Source organism: Procambarus clarkii, chromosome 49 (genome assembly GCF_040958095.1).
Source record: "Procambarus clarkii isolate CNS0578487 chromosome 49, FALCON_Pclarkii_2.0, whole genome shotgun sequence".
Lineage (NCBI taxonomy): Eukaryota > Metazoa > Arthropoda > Malacostraca > Decapoda > Cambaridae > Procambarus > Procambarus clarkii.
The window spans coordinates 19,458,796-19,474,857 of record NC_091198.1 but is presented as its reverse complement, the minus strand read 5'-3'; the positions used below and the strand labels follow the sequence as shown (position 1 = coordinate 19,474,857).

General features: G+C 49.0%; 1 protein-coding gene across 2 annotated transcripts in view; it reads left to right on the top strand.

Annotated features, from left to right (window-relative positions):
- Positions 1–16,062, top strand: part of LOC138351343 (guanine nucleotide exchange factor for Rab-3A-like) — an 87,926-nt gene that overhangs the window by 20,603 nt on the left and 51,261 nt on the right. For both annotated transcript variants that reach the window (XM_069303095.1, XM_069303094.1), the window contains exon 2: positions 625–1,421. In XM_069303095.1, coding sequence (XP_069159196.1) covers positions 651–1,421 — 771 coding nt within the window. In that variant the 5' untranslated portion in view covers positions 625–650. The remainder of the gene's footprint in view (positions 1–624; positions 1,422–16,062) is intronic.

The window sequence follows — 16,062 nt, the reverse complement described above, 5'->3', positions numbered from 1 at the left end:
TAACTGGGTTATCAAGTTACAGCCCCGCTCGTGGGCCAGGTAAGTTCACAACGGGCTCACCATAGCCCGTGCTACTTGGAACTTTATATTCCCAGTAGCTGAATCTAAAACCACAAACGACTGGGTTATTCTGCGTGTGGGTAGAAAGGTGACAGGAAGCCTCAGGTGAGTATTGAGGGTGAATTGAGAGAGCCACAAGAGTATGGGGTCGTGAAGTGAAGGGACCATACACGTGTACGAGAGCTTAGGCCAGAGAGCTGGGTTAAGCGAGGAGGTAATGTACCCAGGGTGTACTAACAGCCCATATAGTGTTATGGGTGTACTGAGATAAGAGAGAAGTGTACTTACGGGTGGACTAACAAGGGCGTGCATGGGGGTGGAACTCGGTATATCGACTGTAGTCAAGACTGGTAGCCGGCACCGCTCCTGTGCCTGGTAAGTCCACTACGGGCTCGGGTTCCAAGTAGCCCGTGCTACTTGGAACTTTTGTTCCCCAGTAGCTGAATCTATAACAACAACTGATAGCCGGTTATTGCTGCCCGCGCCGCCTCTTGGGCGGCTTAATGTTCATCAATCAATGTGTTAGCGGGCGGGAACTAATGTGTGCGCTACTTGTTGTTTCAGATGGTGGTCGCTGGGAAGTGAGCGGGATGAGTGTGGCGGTGTCGACGTCGACAGGGCTGGGGGGGTCGCGGCTTCCTCAGGAAGACGATTCCCTTATTGCTGAGGTGGACGGCTGGCGTCAGGACGTGAGAGCCAAGGTCACGGCGCTTAAGTGCCACGTTATGGCCTCCAGGGGGCTCACCTCCGATGGCCATATCGTAGCGCCATATTCCCCGCGGCTACTCATGGAGGCGCCTAATTCTCGCCTGCTTCTCGACGCAGCTAATCTGGACTTGGAGGCCTACGCCGAGGCGCTGCAGAAAGGCGCCGGGTATCTGGCTAAGGCCGAGCAGGCTGCCCGGAATGGCTCCAGCGAGGAAGGGCCAGCCGACGCCTTGTCTCTCAGCGAAGTACAATTCCGTTTACAGGAAAATGGGGTCAGTAATGGACACGAAACCCCGAAGATCTCGGTCACTCCTGCTTCATCTCCAACTAAATCAATATCCAGCGTGTCTGCTCGGTCACACGCCTCCTCCACCTCGTCCACCACGTCCTCGTCGTCCTCCTGCACGTCCTCCACCTCGCCCTCCTCGTACTCACACTCGCCAGTTAAAGTGGTTGAAGTGAACGGACACGCTGTGAACGGGACGTGTGAGGGCGTGAATGGAACACAGTCCTCCAGGCTGGAAGACGTGGAGGAGCAGCTGGAGAAGGTGAAGGACGAGCTGAAACACAAGGAGGAAGAGGTGCACCGGTTGTCCAAGATCAGGGACGAGGTGGAAAACGAGCTACAGGAACTGACAGCTAATCTATTTCAGGTATGTGGTAGCCTTAATGCTGTGAGTGTAGCTTTAGTCTAGCTTTGGCTCTTACAGGTACGGCATATTTGTGGTGTATTGGCTGTCTAGTATTTCCTTCACGGATGTTTACCGCAGATGTATATTAGTGTATGATCTTGTAAGACATCCCTCTTAGTGTATGATCTTGTAAGACCTCCCTCTTAGTGTATGATCTTGTAAGACATCCCTCTTAGTACATGAAATCTTGTAAGACATACCTCTTAGTGTATGATCTTGTAAGACATACCTCTTAGTGTATGATCTTGTAAGACATCCCTCTTAGTGTATGATCTTGTAAGACATCCCTCTTAGTGTATGATCTTGTAAGACATCCCTCTTAGTGTATGATCTTGTAAGACATCCCTCTTAGTGTATGATCTTGTAAGACATCCCTCTTAGTGTATGATCTTGTAAGACATCCTTCTTAGTGTATGATCTTGTAAGACATCCCTCTTAGTGTATGATCTTGTAAGACATACCTCTTAGTGTATGATCTTGTAAGACATACCTCTTAGTGTATGATCTTGTAAGACATACCTCTTAGTGTATGATCTTGTAAGACATACCTCTTAGTGTATGATCTTGTAAGACATACCTCTTAGTGTATGATCTTGTAAGACATCCCTCTTAGTGTATGATCTTGTAAGACATACCTCTTAGTGTATGATCTTGTAAGACATCCCTCTCCTACGAGCACTCTAGGTGTAACACTAGTGTATATGCCGGCGATGAGTCACAATAACGTGGCTAAAGTATGTTGACCAGACCACACACTAGAAGGTGAAGGGACGACGACGTTTCGGTCCGTCCTGGACCATTCTTAAGTCGATTGTGAGAATCGACTTGAGAGAGTCACAATCGACTTGAGAATGGTCCAGGACGGACCGAAACGTTGTCGTCGTCCCTTCACCTTCTAATGTGTGGTCTAGTCAACTAGTGTATAATGTATATTCGTTTATTTCTACCAAGTAGCATACAACGTACATTCAATTTCTCAATTCATTAATCACACTGTTTTCCGAAAACGGCATCTGAGACTCCTTCTACGAATCCATGTTCTCTAAGATCATCCCAGACAACAATGGTGTCCGGAGACTAGATACCCAACCATTGTGTTGTGTGAGAACTTAAGCACCTCCACATAATCCCACAAACTTGTTATTGGTGGGTAGTATACTCTACAAAATGGATTTTTTTTATATATTAGGTTAATATAAACAATTCCAGAATATTAGTGGTTTAATCATGGATGTTAATAAAAGAGAGAGAGAGAGAGAGAGAGAGAGAGAGAGAGAGAGAGAGAGAGAGAGAGAGAGAGAGAGAGAGAGAGAGAGAGAGAGATAGATATAGATAGATATTGATTGATTGATTGATCTGAAGAAAGTTGTTTTTGATTTAGGGATAATGAGTTAAGAAAACGTATAATGAAGGTATCTTCTAGACAGACGATGGGTCTCAACAGAGATACTGATACTGATCCATCAGGATAGTGAGATAGACGAATGACAAGGGATAGGTCCAGCCTGATAGTGCAGCCAAAGGCTCGGAGATGGTCTAGCGGGATAGGGACGTAAGATAGCAGTGGCAGGATGTTGTGCAAGGCTACATTAAGGATAGCGTGTGGAGATATCAAAAGGTGGTGGTGTTGAGCTAGTTAAACGATGGTTGAACTTTTTGCGAGGCCTGGGAGAACTGTGAACCTCTTTATGTACCAGCTGTCTGGTGACTGGCTCTGTGGTGTAGTGTACCAGCTGGCTGGTGACTGGCTCTGTGGTGTAGTGTACCAGCTGGCTGGTGACTGGCTCTGTGGTGTAGTGTACCAGCTGTCTGGTGACCGGCTCTGTGGTGTAGTGTACCAGCTGGCTGGTGACTGGCTCTGTGGTGTAGTGTACCAGCTGGCTGGTGACTGGCGCTGTGGTGTAGTGTACCAGCTGGCTGGTGACCGGCTCTGTGGTGTAGTGTACCAGCTGGCTGGTGACCGGCTCTGTGGAGTAGTGTACCAGCTGTCTGGTGACTGGCGCTGTGGTCTAGTGTACCAGCTGGCTGGTGACTGGCTCTGTGGTGTAGTGTACCAGCTGTCTGGTGACTGGCGCTGTGGTCTAGTGTACCAGCTGGCTGGTGACTGGCTCTGTGGTGTAGTGTACCAGCTGTCTGGTGACTGGCGCTGTGGTCTAGTGTACCAGCTGGCTGGTGACTGGCTCTGTGGTCTAGTGTACCAGCTGTCTGGTGACTGGCGCTGTGGTCTAGTGTACCAGCTGGCTGGTGACTGGCTCTGTGGTATAGTGTACCAGCTGGCTGGTGACTGGCTCTGTGGTGTAGTGTACCAGCTGTCTGGTGACCGGCTCTGTGGTGTAGTGTACCAGCTGGCTGGTGACTGGCTCTGTGGTGTAGTGTACCAGCTGGCTGGTGACTGGCTCTGTGGTGTAGTGTACCAGCTGGCTGGTGACTGGCTCTGTGGTGTAGTGTACCAGCTGGCTGGTGACTGGCTCTGTGGTGTAGTGTACCAGCTGGCTGGTGACTGGCTCTGTGGTGTAGTGTACCAGCTGTCTAGTGACCGGCTCTGTGGTGTAGTGTACCAGCTGACTGGTGACTGGCTCTGTGGTGTAGTGTACCAGCTGTCTGGTGACCGGCTCTGTGGTGTAGTGTACCAGCTGTCTGGTGACTGGCTCTGTGGTGTAGTGTACCAGCTGGCTGGTGACTGGCTCTGTGGTGTAGTGTACCAGCTGTCTGGTGACCGGCTCTGTGGTGTAGTGTACCAGCTGTCTGGTGACTGGCTCTGTGGTGTAGTGTACCAGCTGTCTGGTGACCGGCTCTGTGGTGTAGTGTACCAGCTGTCTGGTGACTGGCTCTGTGGTGTAGTGTACCAGCTGGCTGGTGACTGGCTCTGTGGTGTAGTGTACCAGCTGTCTGGTGACCGGCTCTGTGGTGTAGTGTACCAGCTGACTGGTGATCGGCTCTGTGGTGTAGTGTACCAGCTGTCTGGTGACCGGCTCTGTGGTGTAGTGTACCAGCTGACTGGTGACTGGCTCTGTGGTGTAGTGTACCAGCTGGCTGGTGACTGGCTCTGTGGTGTAGTGTACCAGCTGTCTGGTGACTGGCTCTGTGGTGTAGTGTACCAGCTGGCTGGTGACTGGCTCTGTGGTGTAGTGTACCAGCTGTCTGGTGACCGGCTCTGTGGTGTAGTGTACCAGCTGGCTGGTGACTGGCTCTGTGGTCTTTAAATTAACAATTACACCAGAGGACGAGCAGGTCTTTAAAGTACTTGTACAGGTTCGTAAGTGCTTGCGTAACTGCTTCGTGAATCTGGCCCCTGGTTGGTTAGGAGTAGGGCACTTTAGTACGACTGTTTCTGGACGTTTGGGCACCTTAGGAGGCCGGGCTGGGATGACCTCCCTACACACACAGTCTCGCGGGCTTTCTCAGGCAGATGGAGTTCTTGTAGATTATTTTTTATTATTAACATCTTTATTGACAAAATTAATTACAATTTTGCCTAATCTGAGGAATTCAATTAATTATTAGAGTGAGGATAATGCTGGCATTCAGTCACGCAGGACAGAGGGTCATGCACAAGACAATAAGTCTAAACTGTAGGCTGAAGCACATGTTGACCAGACCACACACTGTGTATGGAGGCTGACTCCATACAGTTTCAAGTGTAGATATGATAGAGCCCAATAGGCTCAGGAATCTGTACACCTGTTGATTGACGGTTGAGAGGCGGGACTAAAGAGCCAGAGCTCAACCCTCGCAAATACAACTAGGTGAGTACACACTAGAAGGTGAAGGGACGACGACGTTTCGGTCCGTCCTGGACCATTCTCAAGTCGATTGTGATAATATTAGATATATGTCTAATATCTGAAGCACACGTAGATAACATGACACGTGTTATGAGGTGGATAGAAAGGAGTGGAGCGATGGGGGGGGGATAGAAAGGGGGGATGGAATGAAGGGGGAGTGACAGTGCAGGGGAGGATATTAAGGGGCTGGAGGCGTTGGAGGACAGGGCCGCCCTTGACTCGTGTATGTTAGAGGTTTGGCTGCTTATAATTGGGATCTTCCTCTCCGGCTCTCCAAGGACACGGCGACTCCCTCTTGGGTATTGCTGAATGCTTGCCCCTGGGTGTACGTGAGCCTTGCTGTGCTGGCGGGGGTTGAGTTCTGCCTCTTTGGTCCCGCCTCTCAACTGTCAGTCAACTGGTGTACAGGTTCCTGAGCCTATTGGGCTCTATCATATCTACACTTGAAACTGTGTATGGGGTCAGCCTCCACCACATCACTGCCTAATGCATTCCATTTGTTAACTACTCTGACACTGGAAAAGTTCTTTCTAACGTCACTGTGGCTCATGTGGGTACTCAGTTTCCACCTGTGTCCCCTTGTTCACGTACCGCCAGTGTTGAATAGTTTATCCTTGTCTACCCTGTCAATTCCTCTGAGAATTTGTGTGTGTGTGTGTGTGTGTGTGTGTGTTCACCTGGTTGTATTCACCTAGTTGTGTTTGCGGGGGTTGAGCTTTGCTCTTTCAGTTGATTTTGTCAATCAACTGTTTACTAACTACTTTTTTTCTGCACACCACACACATACACCCCAGGGAGCAGCCCGTGACAGCTGACTAACTCCCAGGTACCTATTTACTGCTAGCTACCAGGGGCATTCAGGGTGAAAGAAACTTTGCCCATTTGTTTCTGCCTGGTGCGGGAATCGAACCCGCGCCACAGAATTACGAGTCCTGCGCGCTATCCACCAGGCTAACAGCCCCCCCCCGTGTGTGTGTGTGTGTGTGTGTGTGTGTGTGTGTGTGTGTGTGTGTGTGTGTGTGTGTGTGTGTGTGTGTGTGTGTGTGTGTTGGTGTAACTTGTGACCTATATTCTACAGTTGACAACTTTACCCTTGACTTGGCCGTGCCTGTCGTCCTGCCTCCAGCATCCCATATTGCATCTCATCTCCTCTCATTAGGTCAACACACATTCGTCATGTGTCTTGGGTGTGCAGAGTCTGGCGTAGTGGTCTACGTGGTTACCTTGAGGTGCTTGGTTACGGGGCTCAAGTTCAAGTTCAAGTATGTTTATTGAGATAAGCAATAAATACATCTCGAAGGGATAGAGTAGCTTAGGCTATTTCTACCCCCCTTTTTTACGGGGCTTAGCGTCCCCGTCCCCACCACTAGGCCTGATATAAGCTATATTATGCGCCCTCATATGCGCTATATTAGGCCCTCATATACGTGCTATACCAGGCCTGGTCGAGACCAGGGGCCAAATTTACGAAGCAGTTACGCAAGCACTTACGAACCTGTCCATCTTTCCTCAATCTTTGGCGGCTTTGTTTACAATTATTAAACAGTTAATGAGCTCCGAAGCACCAGGAGGCTGTTTATAACAATAACAACAGTTGATTGGCAAGTTTTCATGTTTGTAAACTGTTTAATAAATGTAACCAAAGCCGTCAAAGATTGAGGAAAGATGTACACGTTCGTAAGTACTTGCGTAACTGCTTCGTGAATTTGGCCCCTGGTCTCGACCAGGCCTGGTATAGCACGTATATGAGGGCCTAATATAGCGCATATGAGGGCGCATAATATACCTTATATCAGGCTTAGTGGTGGCCTATTCACGTGCTGTACAAGTATTGGACAACGGGGGGTTTCTGGATTCGTATTTCAACTTGGAATTATGTACTGTGGGGGGGCTTGGCTCCCCTCGAGTAGGCCTAAGCTCTTGGGCTCATTGCACCTGTGTGAGAGGGGGGGGGGGGTGCAACGCCCAGTTTCCCTCTCTACCCCTCCTGTAATCCTCCTCCACCCTACCAATGGCCAATCCTGCCACCCCAACCCCACACGGCACATTCCCCCTCCTCCACCCGCTGCCACCACCACCCCTACCCTGCCACCACCGCCACCACCACACTTCAGTAATTCTCACTACTTAAGCTTAACAAAGTGACATCGCGCTGGTTGGCACTGGGGGGGGGGGGTTGGCACTCGTATACAGTGAGGGAGATGGCCTTTCTCTTCTTGCTCCACGTCCCCCCCCTCGTCCCTCCTCCTTGCCCCTCGTCCTTCCCCCCCTCCTCGTCCCCCCTCCTCGTCCCTCGTCCTTCCCCCCCCCTCGTCCCCCCTCCTCGTCCCTCCCCCCCCTCCTCCTCCCCCTCCTCCTCCTCCCCCTCCTCCTCGTCCCTCGTCCTCCCCCTCCTCGTCCCTCGTCCTCCCCCTCCTCGTCCCCCTCCTCCCCCCTCCTCGTCCCCCTCAGTGGTCCTGGGCGCCACGGGGCAGCAAGAGGACGCTACACTTGGATAAAATGCACCAAATTATCAGGGTTTTCTCCCCTGGAGAGAGCTGGTCCGGCGCGTTCTCTGATGTTTACAATAATAAGGCAGCTTAACACGACACAGGTGAAGTATGTACGGTAACGCTGGCCAGGCTTGACAACCCCGTCTCTGTGCTCCCTCTTCCCGACGAGGGGCCAGATTCACGAAGCAGTTACGCAAGCACTTACGAACCTGTCCATCTTTTCTCAATCTTTGGCGGCTTTGTTTACAATTATTAAACAGTTAATGAGCTCCGAAGTACCAGGAGGCTGTTTATAACAATAACAACAGTTGATTGGCAAGTTTTCATGTTTGTAAACTGTTTAATAAATGTAACCAAAGCCGTCAAAGATTGAGGAAACATGGACACGTTCGTAAGTACTTGCGTAACTGCTTCGTGAATCTGGGCCAAGGCCACTGGAGATGGCAACCTTTGGGTAAATTTGGGTAAATATTGATGCGCTTCGGCCTTCACGGGGTAAGGATTGCCTGATGGCTCACCGGAATGTGCCTGCTGGTCGGGCTTCAGCTCCTCGACCCCCCCTTCTCTCCTGGGCTCAGTCACCTGAGGCATTGACCCTATCCTCATAACATGCTGTTCTTGAAATTGGGTAGACTAGGCCTATTGAATTTGCTTCTATTTTGTTATAATTCCACTAAATAGCCTACTACAGGTGACTCCAGTAGGCTGTATCCCTGCTACTAGACACAGACTCCAGTTTCCAACCATGTTGACCAGACCACACACTAGAAGGTGAAGGGACGACGACGTTTCGGTCCGGCCTGGACCATTCTGATCAAGTCGATTGTGACAATCGACTTGAGAGAGTCACAATCGACTTGAGAATGGTCCAGGACGGACAGAAACGTCGTCGTCCCTTCACCATCTAGTGTGTGGTCTGGTCAACATACTTCACCCGCGTTATTGTGACTCCTCGCCTCCAACCATGTGCTGACGATGGTGTTGCTGGAGTTACACATGTGTCATAGTTGTAGGCCGTCAGTGCGAGACCCTTGCAGCATTGTGGGGTCAAGTTGTCTTAAGTCTTCCCCTAGTTGTTAAGGCCTCGGTGTTGTACCACACCTCGCCGCCACGCCTGGTGTTCTTTGTTCTTTGTGTTGGTGTTATAGATTCAGCTACTGGGAACAAAATGTTCCAAGTAGCACGGGCTATGGTGAGCCCGTAGTGGACTTACCTGGCACAGGAGCGGGGCTGTGTTCTATAGGTTATTTCTGTTCCGTATTGCAGAGGGTAAAGTCGCCAGTGTCCGGCCACCTAGAACTACTGACCATCGCTGGCGATAATAACACCGTGAAACAAGAACCGCAACAGTTTAGTGGATCATTTAGTGAACTGTGAAGACTTGCATGAGTTCCCAGAGTTACAAACCGGTCTCTTAGTCTGGATTTGTAGCCTTGTCATTCTCTCTGGTCACTGGGTCATTTATAGGCTGTCTTGTAATCGCCTAGTTGTTCTTGCGGGGGTTGAGCTTTGGCTCTTTGGTCCCGCCTCTCAACTGTCAATCAACTGGTGAACAGGGGCCAGATTCTCGAAGCAGTTACGTCAGCACTTATGAACCTGTATATCTTTTCTCAATCTTTAGCGGCTTTGTTTACAATTATTAAACAGTTAATGAGCTCCGAAGCACCAGGAGGCTGTTTATAACAACAACAACAGTTGATTGGCAAGTTTTCATGCTTGTAAACTGTTTAATAAATGTAACCAAAGCCGTCAAAGATTGAGGAAAGATGTACGGTTGGAGATGTCAATCCCCGACCGTCCACAAGTGGTTGGGCACCATTCCCCCCCCCCCCCGTCCCATCCCAAATCCTTATCCTGACCTCTTCTAAGTGCTATATAGTCGTAATGGCTTGGCGCTTTCCCCCCCCCCTCTGATAATTATATTCTATTCTGTCTCCCTTCCTTCCTTCCCGTTCCCCCCTGTGCTTATAATGTTGTGATCACTCGCCGGACAAGCGGGACTGTCCAGTACTGTCCCTACAGACTCCTGGCCACACACAGAGAGAGAGAGACACAGAGAGAGAGAGAGAGAGAGAGCCAGCCAGCCAGCCAGCCAGCCAGCCAGCCAGCCAGCCAGCCAGCCAGAGAGCCAGCCAGCCAGCCAGAGAGCCAGCCAGCCAGAGAGCCAGCCAGCCAGAGAGCCAGAGAGCCAGCCAGCCAGAGAGCCAGCCAGCCAGCCAGAGAGTCAGCCAGCCAGAGAGCCAGCCAGCCAGAGAGCCAGCCAGCCAGAGAGCCAGCCAGCCAGCCAGTCAGCCAGAGAGCCAGCCACGTCCCTCGTCCCTCCATCATCACTTGTGTAAAGGAGGAAATATATATATGTTTATCTCTCAGAATGTTTGGTAATGTTTATTGTTTGTGATGTGTGTGTATGTATGTATTAACACGATGTACTGAACGGGGTGAGAATAGCTTGAGCTACCTCATCCCTTTGTGTGTATTTTACCTCAATAAACTTATTTCAATTTCAATTTCCATCACCACAACAATTAAGTGATCTCGTCTCGTAGTTGCACTCATAACAAAAAAATTGTCTTTAATTGTTTTTCTCGTTGTGCGAGAGATGTGGAGAGAGTAATTACAATGACCTTGGGTGGGGAGCGCTGCCATTAGACAACTTAGGATGAGCTGAACACATCCACAAGGGCCGTGACGAGGATTCGAACCTGTTAGGATGATCTCTTTGGTGGTGGAGGGTGGTGGGGGGGGAGTGAAGGTTAGGCTGACCTTTGGAAAGGAATGTGTTGTATATGTTTAGTGAAGGGTAATGCCCATCTCCCCTCCTCTCTCTCTCTCTCTCTCTCTCTTTATGGTGTGGGAGGAGTTATTGCCCTTGAAGGGGTTTGAGTGTTGAAGCTAACTATGCCTTGTGTGTGTGTGGGGTGTTAGCGGCTGCTGTGTATGTGTGCCATTTGCAAATGCCTGCAGTATGTTTGGCAGGGGCGTGCGGGCGGGTGTAGGGCGTGCGAGGTCAACACGTGGCCATGGAGGCTGGGAGGAGATGACTTCACTACGACTTAGGGCTCTGGCGGTTATCCAAGCAGCAGCCTCCCTCTCTCGTATCCCAAGTTCTCCTTACTCTCCCGCCTGTCCCGTCTGTCACGACCCCTCTCCCGCCTGTCCCGTCTATCACGACCCCTCTCCCGCCTGTCCCGTCTGTCACGACCCCTCTCCCGCCTGTCCCGTCTGTCACGACCCCTCTCCCGCCTGTCCCGTCTGTCACGACCCCTCTCGCGCCTGTCCCGTCTGTCACGACCCCTCTCGCGCCTGTCCCGTCTGTCACGACCCCTCTCCCGCCTGTCCCGTCTGTCACGACCCCTCTCCCGCCTGTCCCGTCTGTCACGACCCCTCTCCCGCCTGTTCCGTCTGTCACGACCCCTCTCGCGCCTGTCCCGTCTGTCACGACCCCTCTCCCGCCTGTCCCGTCTGTCACACTCATCCTCTATGACGTTTTTGGTGCAGGATTTGCAATCTCTGCAACCATGCTGATGTTGTGTTATAAGATCCCTTCACTCCAGATGTTCTACTAGCCTCTGATGACTTTTGTCATCATCTTGCATGATATGCAAGTTAGGGGCATAGACCTGTAGTTTAATGTCTCGTGTCTGTTTCACTCTTGGCGTCCTGTTTAATCTCCTGTCTATCCTGATAGACAGAATGTCTGTTTCACTCCTCGTATATTGGCTGTTTCCAACTCCCTGACAGTTCTCCTGTTTCTGTTGACTTGTATATCGTAGAAAGCGGCCACCACAATGCTTCCGCTCTATCGTTTAGCATCCAGGGGGATATCTTGCATCATCTCTACAGCCCTCGTCGGTTCTAGCTCATTTAATTTTTTTTTTGTACTGTGTGTCTAGTTATCTCAAGGCTATCCAGGTTTGCTTGGTGTGGCTCTGTCCTCCTTAGCTCTGGATGTTCTTCCTGATAGATTGTGAACACATCCTGGTGCCAACCCGTTCTCGCACTTGCCTTCAGTCAATATTGACTTATTTAATATGTGCATATGTGACATGCTAATTGATTGTGAATATTTTAGTTTACCTTGAAAAGCTTCATAGAAAACACCGACCTCACCTAACCTTCTTAGTATGTTAAGATAAGCATTTTATTGCTTCTTAATTACAATTATTACTTAACCTATACCGTTGATAGGTTAAGTAATAATTGTAAATAAGAAGCAATAAGATGCTTATCTTAACATACTAAGAAGGTTAGATAAGGTCGGTGTTTTCTATGAAGCTTTTCAAGGTAAACTAAAATATTCACAATCAATTAGTATGTCTCACATGCACATATTAAATAAGTCAATATTGACTGTAAGCAAGTGCGAGAACGGGTTGCTGGAACCTGTTGATGTCCTCACACACTTCTCTGTCGTTCTCGGTGAATGAGTTCTGTTCTGTTCTTAGTTTTATCATTTGTGTCTTAATTTTTGCGCTGCTCCTCGTGTGGATATGAAGCAATTTAGGTTTGGTCTTTGCTTTGGTTGCAATGTTGTTTCGAAACTACTTTTTTGCTTTCCTTCTCCCTGAGGTGGTGGTGGGGGGCGGGGTTGGCACTGTACTCACCTAATTGTACTCACCTAGTTGTGCTTGCGGGGGTTGAGCTCTGGCTCTTTGGTCCCGCCTCTCAACTATCAATCAACTGGTGTACAGATTCCTGAGCCTACTGGGCTCTATCATATCTACACTTGAAACTGTGTATGGAGTCACTGGCCTAGTTGTGCTTGCGGGTTCAGTTGTACAAACTGAACTGCATAATCTAAACTGAATCATCAAAATTCAGTGTATAATGTAAATCATCGCCTTGTAGGTCCTGTGAGCTCTATCTGTAGTCTATATCTTCATCCGTCTTGATTCTTCTCGTAATTTTTACATCATCATCACATAATTGTTGTGATGGTGGTTATCTTGAGGTTATCTTGATGATTTCGGGGCTTTTTAGTGTCCCCGCGGCCCGGTCCTCGACCAGGCCTCCACCCCCAGGAAGCAGCCCGTGACAGCTGACTAACACCCAGGTACCTATTTTACTGCTAGGTAACATGGTGGTGGCCAGAGCCACAATGGGAACTCTCCCCCCCCCCCCCCGTCCCATCATCATTGCAACCATGATGTTCTTGTTGATCATTGCAGACTTGTGCAACATTTCACTTTTGGCGAAGCGTGTTGTGGGAAGTGTGTCGCTCCCACCTGTTAAAAATACTCCAACAGTCGTTATTTGCGAGGGACGAGCCACGACTCTCAGCCATAACCAGACTGGTGTACAGGCCTCGGAACCTATTTGGCTCTGTCTGAAATCTGTTTAAATGTATGTATGGAGTCTGCCTTCACCTCCATTTGTACATTACGGACATGAAAACTATTGCCAGTGGCACCTTCTGGTTCCATGTTGCCATCCGTGTCCCCCTTGTTCGTATATCAACGCTGTTACATTGAAGTTGAAACAAGTTTATTGAGGTATTAATACACACAAAAGGGATGAGGTAACTCAAGCTATTCTCACCCCGTTCAGTACAACGTGTTCATGTGTATATATTTATATATACACATCACAAACAATAAGTATATTAGTGAACATTTTGAGTGATAAACATATACATTTCTTGGGCTGCTACATGGCCTCGGGCCGGACTCGGGGAGTGGGACTCTCGGAGCCCTCTCCAGGTAAGCTGCAGGTAAGATGGTGTGGTGGTATACTTGTATATATCGTAGTATAGAGTGTGGTGGTATTGGTATATGTCGTAGTGGTATATCGGTATATATATTGTAGTGGCGTATATGTATATATTAAAGTGTTATATCGGTATATATTGTAGTGGTATATCATATACCACTGATATGATATATCTATATAATGATATATATCTCTACTATATGTGTATATCGACATTCACCTTAGTCATTTCCTCCCCCCACACACCCCCCTCTCGCCCCTTGTGGCCAGGTAATTGACTGCTCTACACAGGTAACCCACGTACCCGGGGTTCGACCCCCACACACCTCAGGGAGAGATGAATGAAGTCCCGCGTCTCCAGTAAAGTCTTTTGAGTCTTACCTAAAAGTCTTTTGAGTCACTCTAATGTTTACACTTCAACTATACCCCCCCCCCCAAGTGCTGCTTAAACCTGTGTTTATATTTTAAGAAATGCAAGTGTTTTGTGTGTGTGTGGGGGGGGGTTAACCATTAAGGCTCGATGAACAAATCCACAAGGGCCGTGACGAGGATTCGAACCTACGTCCAGGCTCAATGTTGTTTTGTCAAGTTGATCGTGTGTGTGTGTGTGTGTGTGTGTGTGTGTGTGTGTGTGTGTGTGTGTGTGTGTGTGTGTGTGTGTGTGTGTGTGTGTGTGTGTGTGTGTGAAGTGGAGGGTAGTGTGTTGACACTTGATGCTGAGTGTGTCGAGAGGTCATGATGCTTGAAGAGTGTTTGTTGTCTTAAACATTGAGTGTTTCAGCGAGTGGATATATTAATGCTGGCTGGGGTATATTCCAATATACCCCTGTGAGCTTCCAGGGTATGCTTGCGTCACCTCCGGCTGCGTCAGGGTACAGATATACTCGCTCAAGTATAGCTGACTTGGGCGAGTATATCCAACGGCAGTTTACTCTTCCCTGGAAGCGACGTGATTGTAAACAAAACTGAATTTGCAGCGTTCAGTGTATGTCTTGTCCCTCAGGTGCGTTCGTTTTGCTGTCTCTGTCTGTCTGTCTTGTCCCTCAGGCGCGTTCGTTTTGCTGTCTGTCTGTCTGTCTGTCTTGTCCCTCAGGCGCGTTCGTTTTGCTGTCTGTCTGTCTGTCTGTCTGTCTGTCTTGTCCCTCAGGCGCGTTCGTTTTGCTGTCTCTGTCTGTCTGTCTGTCTAAGGGGGTGGACGGGGCTGGTATCTTACAGGCTGCGTGCGTCGTGACTGTGCATGCCAGGTCCGGTCGTACGACCAGCCAGAGGTCGTGACTGGAAGGCTCAGAAGTGAACGGGTCTTGGAACCTAATTGCCTTGAGGGGGGAAAAACCCCCAATCACGTACTGGGTCGCCATTGTACCGGAGGCTTCGTTCGAATGGTCTCATTATGGCTTCGGTTAGCAGTACTCTTTCCCCCTTAACTGTATTATACATTTATACAACCCTCCGCCCCCCCCCCCTCTCTACCCCCCTTTCCTACCACTAGAAAAACTTTCAAAGCAAACGACGTAGTTAAGATGCTGTGGGATTGAACACCTGGGGCCAGATTCACGAAGCAGTTACGCAAGCATTTACGAACCTGTCCATCTTTTCTCAATCTTTGGCGGCTTTGTTTACAATTATTTAACTGTTAATGAGCTCCGAAGCACCAGGAGGCTGTTTATAACAACAGTTAATTGGCAAGTTTTCATGCTTGTAAACTGTTTAATAAATGTAACCAAAGCCGTCAAAGATTGAGGAAAGATGGACACGTTCGTAAGTGCTGGCGTAACTGCTTCATGAATCTGGCCCCGGTTATAGTGGATATGCGGGCCCGCGGGCCACTCCAGGCAACAGCCTGTTGGACCAAGTCATTGCTGGCCTCAGGCCCGGCATGGGGAGTACAACTGCCAGAGCTTATTGCTTTTTCTCACATCAGATATAGACAAAAATACAAGTCACAACTTGTGTCATCATTTGCAGATGAAGCAATCAGCATGAGAATTTCCTCTATGAAGGAAAAAAACTGCAAATGTTCGATTGGGCATTGGAAAATAACATGCTTAACACATTACACATAGCAATCACTATAGCGTGATGTATCAAATGAACAAATCCACAAGGACCGTGACGAAGATTCGAACCTGCGTCCGAGAGCTCAGTCGATTAAGGCAGCTTCTGGGATGTTCTCTGACGTAGGTTCGAATCCTCGTCACGGCCCCTTGTGGATTTGTAACATGCTTAACAGCTCCAGGTACTGAGGTATGGTGGTAAGGAGGAACTTAAACGAAATACAGGTTTCAGGGCACAATGAGGCCTACTCATAGAAGGAAAGCGACTTAGAATAGACCCGGGAATTATGATGTCTGACGACCTGACATTTAGTGAACATAACCGAGCAAATATAGCGGCAGGAAGGAAAATGATGGGATGGATTATGAGAACGTTCAAATCCAGTGATCCCACAGCACCCTCCCTATTTAAACCACTGGTGCTGTCCCGTCTTGAGAATTGCTCAGTACTAGCTTCCCCCTTCAGAGGAGGAGAGATTGCTGAAATAGAAGGCATACAGAGAACATATACGGCACGCATATTAACGATAAAACGCCTAAATTATTGGGACCATCTCAAGGC